The sequence below is a fragment of the Sinohyriopsis cumingii genome, chromosome 8, assembly GCF_028554795.1.
Source record: "Sinohyriopsis cumingii isolate HCF-2022 chromosome 8, ASM2855479v2, whole genome shotgun sequence".
NCBI classification, from domain to species: Eukaryota; Metazoa; Mollusca; class Bivalvia; order Unionida; family Unionidae; genus Sinohyriopsis; species Sinohyriopsis cumingii.
This window is the reverse complement of record NC_142968.1, coordinates 16,466,430-16,479,351: the sequence shown is the minus strand read 5'-3', so window position 1 is coordinate 16,479,351 and position 12,922 is coordinate 16,466,430. Positions and strand designations below refer to the sequence as shown.

The 12,922-nt window shown below is 38.8% G+C and overlaps 1 protein-coding gene across 5 annotated transcripts in view; it reads left to right on the top strand.

Moving 5' to 3' along the window:
* Nucleotides 1-8,570: 8,570 nt before the first annotated feature.
* The window catches only part of LOC149793042 (neural cell adhesion molecule 2-like), a 166,735-nt gene continuing 162,383 nt past the window's right edge, over nt 8,571-12,922 (top strand). For all 5 annotated transcript variants that reach the window (XR_016422704.1, XR_016422703.1, XM_089966936.1 and 2 more), the window contains exon 1: nt 8,571-8,714. Coding sequence is in view for 3 of the 5 variants with exons in the window: in XM_089966936.1 (XP_089823062.1) it covers nt 8,651-8,714 (64 nt within the window). In the remaining 2 variants the exon portion in view is untranslated. The remainder of the gene's footprint in view (nt 8,715-12,922) is intronic.

Below are 12,922 nucleotides of genomic sequence, written 5' to 3'. Positions count from 1 at the left end.
TAGCGAAATTAGAAACGTCGCTGAGATTTCCAATAACCGTTACAACGATAACCGGTGAAGTATTATATGAATCAAAGTATAAATCAAAGGGAGCCCCAATCAAAATTATTGATCATAACGAACACGCGTGGACGCCCGCGGTCACAATATTTCCACGGGATAGAACAGTAAAGTATATCCCGGGGGAATTCCTGGGAGAGGATAGTTTTCTCGCGGAGAGGAAACTATTTGATGCTATTGCTTGCTTGTGTAAAAATGACCCTGTATCAGTGTGGTTACTTCGCAGCGCTGAAAACGACATGGATACCTTTGATCAGTTTGTAAGACCAAACGGTGAATTATATCGCACTGAAGCGTTTCACAACAAGATGAAAAAAACCGCCATGGAATTTGAAGAGCATGATGAACAACTGCTAACAAATTGTTTTACGATTCCATCGGTTGCGGCTCATGTTGCAGCAAGGAAAAATGCGTGGAGACCAACGCGCAAGGAATTTCTACCGGATGTACAATCCAGTTGTTTGGAATATTATCACGGTGGACTATGGAACACTGAATACAACCCCGACGCTATGATTTCCGTTGATATGGTTGCCTGTTATCCAGCGAGTTTTCTCGGGTATGGAACCTCCGCTGAGTATTTCAAACGATTTGGACACCCCAGACATGAAATGACTCGTGTTGCTATTAATGGACCACTGCCTGATTTTGATTTAACCGGATTCGCTCGCATAGTATCATTTGAATTCGCGGCAGAACTTCATCGCTGTTGTTATATTTGGATCGGTAGACACATGGCTGAAAAGAAGTGGCTGCCAATAGCGCTGCTACGGTATATGATTGATTGTAGCATGCTTGTATCGTTGATTGTCAGTGACGCGATTATATCATATCGGGCGCAGACTGAAGTCTGGTTACCAGAACCAGAGCGTCTAGATAGCATAATTGACGAATCCAGAAAACACATTGATGCCAACGAGGAATATATCATCGAATGGTCCAAAAAGATATTCAACCAACGAAACCACGAGGCAAAAGATCTCGGTAGAAGAATAATCGGTAAGTTCACACAAGGTGGAAAAAACTGCGACTACAAACGATATTGCTCACGGCTGATTATAGATGACGCAGAATATGATTTCGTAATCAAGGACGCAGTGGCAAAAAATAAATACGTGAACTGCAAAACAGCTTTCTTGTCCAATGGAACAAAGTTGGGTACAGTTGTTACTTACGCCGATGGAGACAGCCCCGCGTATCCGCATTTGAGGGCGTCTATGCTGGGTTACGCCGCTATCAATTTATTCTCGATGATAAATAGATTTCCCGACACCGCGGTTAGAGTTGCGATTGATTCATTTTATATAGACGTAAAGTACAAGGGAAACTTAGCCGAGTTTACTAGTCCGGACGAGAGTTGGGGTATATGGAGAATTAAAAATGAAATACGACGCGATTATTCCCCGTCAGCAAATGTCACCGTTGAAAACAATTACTTACGCGGTGATAGTTTATCAGAATGGTCTAATGCACCACCGTGTTCTGATCCAATTTGTAGATACAAAACAGTTTATTTAAGCGGTTGTGGCGGGTCGGGAAAAACGACTCGGGCAATTGAATTATTTCGAACGCGGGCAAGTATAATCGTGCTTACACCGACCCATAGACTAGCGCGAGAGATAAAACAACGAAATGTTGACGCCGTTACTTATCACAGCTTTTTTCGATACAGCGGCGGTGAGTGGACTCCTGATCGAATGGGGGAAAAATTTATTCCTGAGGTTATTATCTGGGATGAGATATGTACTGTTTCGTTAGATACTTTACAAATGTTTCTTGAGTGGTTGCTGCGCGCGAATACAGCGGTAATCATGTGTGGCGACCATGGTCAACCACCACCATTTGTCGGCGAGGGTCCACATGATTGGTTAAAGAATTTTGTGGACTATTATGAAGAAACCGATACTGATTACCGAGCACTTGATGAACAACTGCGTGAGGTTAAAAAATTAATCAGATTACAGCCGGATAGAGTTCAATGTGAAATAATCCGCGAGGTGATTCCGGAAACGCCGTTAAATGAATTCTGGGAAACATGGAAACCAAACGATTTGATTGTAGAGAGTAGAAAGATAGTCAGAGACGCCCAGTGCCGTTGTGTTATAGACCCGCGGATACACGGCGGCAAAACATTGAAGTTGAAATCCCGGGCCCGACAGCGTCAGGGACAAAAAAACAAATTCTCGTGCTGAATGATATTGTGCTCGTTGATATCAGCGTCGTCGAGGACGCGCTACGTGCTGGTAAATCCCCGTGGACGCTAGGATACGCAACGACAATACATTCCTCGCTGGGATTAACCATCACGGACACAATTGTTTGGATAGTTGATAATCGCATCGAATGGTCAAATCTAGTCTATCTTGCAGTGTCCAGAGTACGGAGAATGAATCAGCTTCGAAGAATTGTTATTGACGAAGCCAGTGACAACGATGACATCATCGATGCAAGCGTCATTGATAGAAAACTCTCGGGTTACCGCCAACAGGATAAAAAAAAACAGCGGCGTTTTGATATTGATGCCGAATTAATAATTGCGTTACGACAACAACAGAATAATCACTGCGCGAGTTGCAATTGTGTAATGCGCTTGCGTTATTCGGATAAAGACGCTCGCCAATTTACCGTGGACAGGATCGATAACAGTCTCGGTCATGTCAAAAACAATGTGAGGTTAACTTGTCTTGAGTGCAATAGACGCAACGGCGCTAGTTAAGACCACGCGGGGGCAATTGAGTATCGTTAGGTATCACTTGTAGTTGCTCGCGTGTAAACCCCCGCTGTGGGGCAGTTGAATCCAGTCTATAGATCGGTGGTCTACCAGTTGATCGTGTTATCGTTGATATGTTATGCGTGGTAACACTCCAAATAGGATCAGTAGCTCTTTTTTACCGCCTTCAAGCTCTCCTGGTTCATACAGATATCTAACAGTGACATTGCCGAGAATCGGCTTGGAAACGCTATTTAATTTTGATCTTCCGGGTATATACTTTTTTTAATCGCGTCGCTGGGCTCCATGTTGATTGCTCGGGTAATCTCGTAACGCTGCAATTACGCCTGGCAACCTTTTGACCCATTCACGAGATCGTTTTTCTTGGATGAATTCCTTCGCGTATTGATACCCAAATAACCGTTCAGCAAGAGTCCGATTGAATCGTTCAACAATTGCCTGATCACGATGTAGCGCAGTATGACCTCGTCGTATCGCGACGCTATGATGTTTCAGCGTTGATAAAACAGCGCCGCGAAATTCACTACCAGGATCAACTTGTAATAGATTTGGCCAGCGCAGAGGACCCCTTCGATAAATCCGCTCAAACGCATCGGCTACTTCAGTTGCTGACTTTGTTTTTAACGGCTCCGCTTGTTTGTATCGACTCGCAACATCAACTACGGTTAGCGCGTATTTGTAACCGTTGTCATGCGGCAGAAATAATATGTCAGCTTGATGAACTTCATTAGGTACGCTGACATCAAAGCGCGAAAAGTTGATTTGTTTAGGCGGTGGTAGATAAATTTGCCATATAGCCTGTTTGGATAACCAATTAGCCGCAGTGGCCTTTGTTACCTTTGCAGCGCTTGCGAGTTTACCAATTGCGGCCTTCCCCTTCCAGTATCCTCTTGGAGAATAATAGATGGATTCCATGTTGTTATTATAAACGCTAGCGTTTTCAATTACCAGCGCGAGAAGCTCCGCTTCCAATCATTAATTTACCTTTCATAGCCGATTTTGCCAACCATGAAGCCAACTTTTCTTTGAATGATTTATCAGGAATAGCATTTAACGCGTGAATTAATTTTACATCCGCGATATGACGCTGTTGCAGATCGCTACTTTTGTAGTAAGCAACATCATGAGCATGACACGCCTTATCGATAGCGTTTATTGGATACTCACCGGGCTTGGGCTGATTTTGATCATCGAGTCTGATATCTAATCGTGTTCCGGGGCCACAGTAGCTATATCCTGGGAGGTGCTTTTCTCCTGGATACTTTGCCCACGGGGTTCCGGGGAGTTTTGATAACTTGGCTGCAATATCACCTCCTCGCTTTTTTTTAAAGCATCCCCGGGTCTAGCAGAAATAAATCTAAATTTCTTTGTACCGCATTGTACACACTTACCAGTAAGCGCCGATCTGTTATTTCTCGTTGTAACGGTTGTCATATCATTTGTGCCAGTACGCACTCTACACTTCACACAATATAGATCCATAATTTATGTATAGAGATATGAATATAATTGATTTTTCGGCGACTAAAACGAGAGAACCAGTTAAGCATGTTGCAGCGTTGCCAAACTCAATCCGGATGATTATCATCGGACCATCTGGATCCGGCAAGACGCAATTATTACTCAATTTAATAATGAGATGGATGAAGTGGGATAAGTTGTATTTAATCGCCCCTAGCGTGGATGATCAACGATGCTACGAGGTGTTGAAAGATTTTAACGAGAATGCATCAGCGATCGCTGAAAAAAATGTTATTGAGTTTATTACAGATATCAATGATGCACCAGGCATTGATGATATTGATGGCGACGTTAACAATCTAGTCGTGTACGATGATGTTATGTTAGACAATCAAAAAAACCCAGCTAGGATATTTTCCAGAGGCAGGCATAAAAACACCGACGTGATATATGTCACTCAACGATACACTCAGATTCCAAAAGTAATCAGAGACAACTGTAATATTCTTGCTGTATTCAACGGCGTTGATACACACACGCTACGAAATATCTGGCAAACTTGGTGTGGCGGTGACATGGACTTTAATGGTTTTCGGAACTTTTTTAGTCATGCTCAGTCGACCCCACATGGATTTGTAACGATAAATTTACATGATCCTCGGACACGATATCGTATCGGACTTGACCAAATATTCGGTTAGTTGTAAATAATTTTCATTGTAAATAGCCCCTTAGCAGCAGGGGGGGGGGGAATGACATCGACGCGGTCGTCGCTGTGTTTACCGGACGCTGACAAAACTGGGATCGGCGCGCATTAAACCAAATGACGTCACCGTCGTGTAGGATGGACCGTCGTCGTTTTTTTTTTTACCAGGCGCTGACTACACCGGATCCGCTGAGTGCAGAAAGTAATAATTAAGCAAAATAACGATTGGACAAAATGTCCGATTCGCCCCCCCTGCTGCTACTGGCATTCATGTGTCCATCACCAATAACTGTAGCCAGTCCAATCAGTGGCTTTATCAATTAATGCATGATCAGCATCTGAATTATTATGACATTTTTGAATATTTTTCTCTCGTGACTTTGCGGTTGTTATCACCAGCCTTGTCATATTAGTCAAAATTTCAAAATATCATATGAATGTTTTCGTTACTAACTAGATAACAAGCACGTTTGTAACACTGAAGAATTTGAAAACAATGCCCTTGATTATATTGCAATGATATGCCACTTTTACACTCCAGAACACGCTCGCTACACGTCTAATTTACACGCATCGGTTGAGATGTGAAACAAATTCACCTCAGTTCGCAGACTATATCGTCCTCAACCGCTGCGTAGAAATGCACCATACTTGGTTTATATTAAGTCCATGTGGTAACATATGCAGATTATCTGCGCCTCTTCCCCAGTCCCCGGGGAGGGCTCCAATGTCTAATATATAAAATGCATGTATAGTGACAATTTTTTGCTATTTCCTTTTTTACACAAATTTAAATGTCCAAACATGGAACAAAGAGGCAAACTACATTTGATTTATTTGGTATTATGGCATTTGGTCCTGGGTGGGGTAATTTTTTGATGATCAAATATGGGAAGATATGCAATGGAGAGGGTGATGGGTGTTTGTCATAGCGATCTATGGAAGTAGCTAAATTTATTGTGTTAAATTTACGGCGGGTGGGTGGGTTGGTTATGAGCTTTCAAAAATGTCACTATGGCCTACTTCGACCGTTCTAGTCGTACCAGTTGCTTTCGTTAAGTCCTTGCCCATGGACTCTTACTATCTATCTATCTATCTATATATATATATATATATATATATATATATATATATATATATATATATATATACATCCAAGCATCCCCCTTATATATCAGTCTACCTTAGTGAGACTTTTTCAGAGCCATCAGTTTTTTAGCACTTAAGTATATGTGTTGGGATACTTCGATGGGTACGGTACCATACCATTAGAAACAGGTCAATATGGCCTACTTTGATCGTTCAAGCGGTCTCATTTAGTTTTCGCCCATGGACCCATATCTCTCATACTATTTCTTACGGAATAATGAGATTAAGTACGTGCCTACTTTCTGATGGGTATTAGACTAGTGAGTAAAAAAGCAGATCAGTGTATGTTTTGTATTACAATCCATATATTCAATACGACTACTTTATATTTGCATTCATCCGGACACACGTAACACTGCCGTACCAAAACAGGGTTACTAGGGCCTAAATTGAAAACATTTTATCTCGTTCATGGCTGATGATATCTGGTTTTTCATATTCGGTGTGCTATTAAAATTTTGCGGTTTCCTGATAGTTGCATTTCTTGCTTAAAACTTTTGAGAAAGATTGACAAAGTAATATATATTTGTATGATATTTTTTTAATGAAAATAGTATAAACGGTTAATGTCAATCGCATGGTGCGTATACATACAGTTTTGGACTTAGTTTTTGGTAAAGTGTTAGACATTAACACGTTGATTGCTACAACACAAATCAACAGATGTTCATGCATATATTCGAGAATCCCTTAGTGTTCTGGTTTTCTGTGGAATGAAAAACCATGAAATCAATTATACAAGTCAGTGTGATCTAGTCTGACGCTCAGTCCCTTGTTTTCCCGAAACATTCCCTCTCTCTCTCTCTCTCTCTCATTATTATTATTATTCACACATCAGAACAGCAACTTTAACCTAGGTAATTACAAAAGTCGACATGAGGTCAGAGATAAAACGTTCTTAAATATATAAACATGATATTTATTTTCAACTCTCATGTTTTTAAAGAACAATGATAATATTCAAGATTGGAACTTCGGCATACGCTTATCCTGTTTCTTATCACTAAGAGCAACAAATTAGCCATCCTAGCCTGATTTCGTCTGGCAACAATAATAATAATAATAATACTAAAGCAAAAAATGTTTTATTACCGGTTTTAAAATTAGGCAGGCAAGGGCGATTTTATTGTCATATTTTTAAAAAATTATAAATATCTAATATTGTTGTTATGATTTGTGCACAATTTTTTTTTTATTACCATTGGGGAAAAAGTGCTACTGACGGCAATGTGAAACAGAGAACTTCGTTCGATCGAAAACAAACATTTTTTTTTGCCTCATGAACCCCATCGTTTTCATCATTAAATAAATAAATAAATAAATAAATAAATAAATAAATAAAACTTCAGTGGCCTAGGTGGTAAGAGCGTCCGCATCAGATGCGGGAGGTCGCGGGGTTCGACCCCCCCCCCCACCCCGTGTCATACCAAAGACTTAGAACAATGGTACTAGCAGCTGCCTCGCTTGACGCCCAGTAGGTTAGTGTCAGGACTGGTCGGCTTCGTGTCAGGATAATGTGACTGGTGGGACATGAGGTTAAATATCTGCGGCAAGATGCTCCAGTACCACTAAGCTCCCACACAGCAGCTATCGTAACGATACGACTGAAAAATTGTTCAAGCTATGTTAAAAATTCAAATCTCTCTCTCTCTCTCTCTCTCTCTCTCACACACACACACACACACGCAACAAATAATTTCTCTATACTGCTGAGGGAAAAAAGCAATCCAGCAAAGATGAAAATTGACTTTCCATCAAATACTTTTTCATTAGATATCCTCTTTATCACTTTAATCCACTTTTCCCCATATTTACTTTTGTCTAATCCATAGGGCCTCCCTCTCCTTTGGGAGTATTATAACAAAACTGGCGAAAGAAAGAAAAGCATATGAACTAAAAATTATATGTATCTATTTTAATACAAAGAATTTTGTTTTCAGCATCACCAGTGTTGCAACAATAAAACGACAACGTAAGCATGTAGTCAAGTTTTAGCTTGAATACGTCTTGAAACGACCCCGTACCACTTGTAAGCTAGAAAATTGTCCCATTGAGTATCTCGACTTATTTGAAAAGCTAATCATAGAGAGAGAAATACGCATGAAAACAATGCACTTTTTCTTGTTTATCTCATAAAACACGTGCAAGTGCTTACCACTGCTTCTTTCCTGGAATTAAATTTACATCAGCGACATTTTTATAACGTACGCTTATGTGAGACACTAATTTTAGTTTGTACAACTACATCCGCACGTGACTCAAATATTACGTTTTTTGTGTGTGGCTTTTGAATTTAAAGATGTTAAAGTGGAGTTCATAAATACAATTATTTTTAAAGTTCTTGAAAAATATGACAACATATGGCCAAGGTTAGCGGTAAAATGTCAAAAATGATGGTACTATTTTCTTACGCGGATGAATAACGGGCACTACCTCAGCCGTTAGGTTCAATTGTCATTTACTTGAACTGTATAACGCATGGAAGCAAATTATATGTGCATCTTTTATGTGGCATTCGCAGAATCTGTGTTGAACAGTTGAAAATGGGGGGATTGCACATTTTAAGTATAAGTTTACTTTTCGTATTGGATGTTTTATTTGCGCAAGGTAAGTAAAATAGCAGAAATATTTGTCTAGTTAGTCCTTAGTGGGGTCTCTATTGATTCCTAATGAGATTCGCCAATCGTTCATAATAATTTGCAATGGCGGACTAGCTAGATTTATTTTTCTCTTATCGATTTTTAACGGTTCCATAATGGCCTGACATGAAAATTTGTTAAGTCGTTACTGTATATGTGCATACAGGATTTGTGTATTTGAGACTCCACTGTTGACTTGAATGTGAGTGCTGTACATATTTTGACGAAGTAGGGTGCTCTTGCTTTGTAGAAACAAAACAAAAGTTAATTATTTATAACCAGTAATTTAATCTCCGCTGACAAGTCTTTTTGGATATTGATTGAGAGAATCCTCTTACAGATGTTAATTATTTCGTTGCATTTATTATCCTGTTCTTGTCCGGCTATAAAAAGAAACGGGTATACCGAATACACTGGCATACAAGGATGCCAACTGCGAGCAGCACTGATATGTCATTGCATAATTCTTAGTAGTCTATGGTAATTGTTTGTTCCACCAATTAGTTATGGCCAGTGATATAGACCGAGCTCTGTCCGCGCTTTTTGCTACGGTAGACTGGGGTGTAGGTAGGTATACGCCTACTTGTCCTACAAGTAAGACCTCGACGCTGATGTTTATGTTTTGGGCGTCAGGGTCTTACCGCCTAACTAACGGCGTTGTGTAGCATGTTTTTTTTTATAGAATATCTCACACAACTGGCAACTAAAACTACGATGCTTTTCTACAAAGTAAAGTCATAATGTTTTAGTCAGACTTTACTTACTCTGATTTCTTTTCTCAAATAAATGCAAATTCTCATAAAAGAAATGTACCCGTTTTCAAGATTCGTTGGCTTCATTTAAATTGGCTTGAAAGCCGGGAATGCCGAAATGGGTTATTATTCTTTAGTGGGTTATTATTCTTTAATGAAGCGAATAAAATTATATTATGCTTATTGGAATTGTAAGTTTTGTTTCATTCAAGAACATATCCACAACAGGAACCTACTTGAACATACTTTGGCATACCTCGACTACCGTTGCATTTCAACAAATTCAAATGTATGTCAACAGAACATGAAAATGCATTCATTTGCTAGTGTCAGATTTGGATTCCACCAGGATAAAAACAACACAGTATATTTATTACATATCAATTTGTGGAAGAGTGTTGATATGGGCTGCCAAGCGTGTGAGATGTTCCTGAAACTTTAACTACTCATTCCGATGTCAACCGACATCTGAACACGCTATACAGGCGTTATTTGGGTAGTAAGACATAGAACTAAAACAAAAATAACATGTGCTATATTTTACATTGTAGGACTATACGCCAACAGTGTTTTCCCGAAGATCTCAAATGGGTGTGGTAGTTATTACCCAAAAGAGTTGTAATGAAAAACAGTGCCTTAGTCCTACAATCTAAACTGTATCATGTGTTATTTATGTTTTGGTCCTACGTCTTGCTGTCTAAAAATGGCGTTGTATAGCTTGTTCCAGTGGTGACTGACATCGGAAAGAGACAAAATTTTCAAGAATATCACACACTTGGCAGCACATATCCAAGCTTTTCCACAAATTAAAGTCATGTTGATATGTGAGGTTGTGAGTTCAAACCCCAGCCAAGTCATACCAAATACTTATATTATAAAAATGGTACTAGTAGCTGCTTCGCTTGGTGCTTAGCATTATGAGGTTAGTGTTAGTACTGGTCAGCCTATTGTCAGGATAATGAGACTGGGTGGGACATCATGCTATGTTTGCAATATAATGACCCATTGCTAGACATCACTATAAACTGCTACACTGCAGACATTGTAGTGATATGACTGGAACTTTTTTCAAGCTATGTTAAAGATGCAAATCACACATTTAGCTTGCGCCACCCCATTTTACATAATTGTATGGTTATTTTGGACTTTGGGATCCATGCCCGACCCACTTATAACATGGGGTCGGGCATGGATCCCATTTTTTAAACTAGAAAATACCCCAACACTTTGATTCCTGTTTATTGAACTTGAAGAAAATCACAATCAAAATTGGTAACAAAAATTTTGATATATCATTCGTTTTATCGTCGAAAAGAGTACATAGGACCTGGAAATTTTAATCAACACTATGAAATATCATCTTCAAAAATAGGTCATACAGTTGTTACATTTTCTTGCCAAACTACATTCCAAGCACACCGCAATTAACGATATGTAAGAAAATTTTGATCAATGAAAATGTCACGCCGAGTGGAAGCAGTACTTCAATAAATAAATACAAATTAAATATTTTTTTTATCTATTGAAATTTGTGTTTTAGTTTTATCTTTTAGTTCCTTTTAAGTGTAATCATCATAAATGCTATGCGTGCTCTTGTAATTAAACGTAAAATGCATCAATCTATTGTAACAGCTATGTCTGTGAGCTTTTCTCTGAGAACCTAATTAAGTGGCGACCATGTTTTGATAATTGACTTCCGGAAGTATTTGTTGTATTGTTGCACTGAATTAAAAGCTGGCCTCCATTGTATTATCATGTTTATTATGTCTTTTGAATCAAATAAAGGAAGTGGAATAAAAGAAAAGTTAAAAGGCACGAAAATCCTACAAACTTAAAATCTAGAGGCCCCAGTCGATGTCTGGTGAACTCGCTTCATTAGATCAATTGAACACTTATAAATGTTATTGTGCATGTAACATAAACTACCTTAAATTAACAGACTCTTTCATAACTGTGACAAAGATAGCAAGGCAGCCAAGCGAACTGAAGACTCAGTAAAATAAAGAGCTTGATTGCATAGATCCATACCATTGTGGGCAAACGAGTTTCAGAGAATTTTTGAACTGGCACTTAGAGATGTCCTCAGGGATGATAAGAAGTTTCATTATTACTTCCAATGTAATCATGACATCAATATTGTACTAATTGAAAAATACAAAGATTGAGTTTTGACGTAGATGATTGTCTCACAAAATAAATGTCACGTATTTTTGAAAAAAAAATCAATCTTGTTTGGTGGTGTATCAACAGTTAGTCTGCTTCCATGCTCTTTGGACTCTCGATTTGGGAGGATAATAATTTGGTGGTGTATCAACAGTTAGTCTAGTTCTATGCACTTTGGACTCTTGATTTGGGAGGATAATAATTAAACACCACTTCGGGAACCAGACTCGTCAAGAAAACAAAGAGCAGTGACGTAATACACTGATTTTTTCATGTACATGTGATGGCTGTTGAAACCAGTTTGAATGATCTTTCATATGTTGGACATTTTGAAAATAAATGTTATTTAAAGGAGACCAGAAATCAAAATTTTCCTTTTACGTATGTAATTCTCTAGAGATTTTAATTCGACTGTCATGTTTATAAGTTAAATATCATAAGCGGGTAGTGATTATATTGCGTGGAAGATACCACGATTCTGTAAATTGCCAAGTTTTGATGATATGACAGATCACATGGTCCCGTGACGCAATAGTAGCCAGTCCTCGAATACAGACATGGCAAGCGAGGCAGACAGGAGGAGACCACATTTGGGTTGCACATTCAAAAGTTGAATCTGCTGTCTGATATAATAGTTTATGTACTGTACTGGTCAGTGCTAAACAAATGTTTTTAGTCACATGCATGGGGCTGGTGACTTCAATATACTCAAGCCCCGACTGAAATTCCACAAGCCCGGACAGTTCATACCTGTCAGCTCTCAACCCGGGAGAAATACCTCCCGATTTTTGGGGTATTTCCTCATCTACCTCCCGATCTTGTATTATCTCATTAATTTTTCTCAGCAAAGTCCCGATTATTACATTGTCTGTCAATTTCCCATTTGTCAGAAGAAAAAAGCCCAACCCCAAACCATTTATAAATAGATATAACATATGCAAATCAGTCTAAACTGCCACACTGCAGACACCATAGTGATATGTCTGAAAAATTGTTAAAGCTATGTTAAAAATTCAAATCACACGCACACACGTCTAAATCTGGCACTGGCTGAAATAATTAACATCACACAACAGTTTTGTTTTTCTTCAGTAAATAGAACATGAAGATTAAACATAATTCAAGTAAATTTCATATGTTTTTAAACAACTACAACAGTACTATAGTAAAAAAAAAAAGAAGGAAAAAAAGAAGAAAATTGTCACCAATTAGCTTAAATGAATGATCACTGTGAAATTTTCTCAGCAAACAAAATCCCATC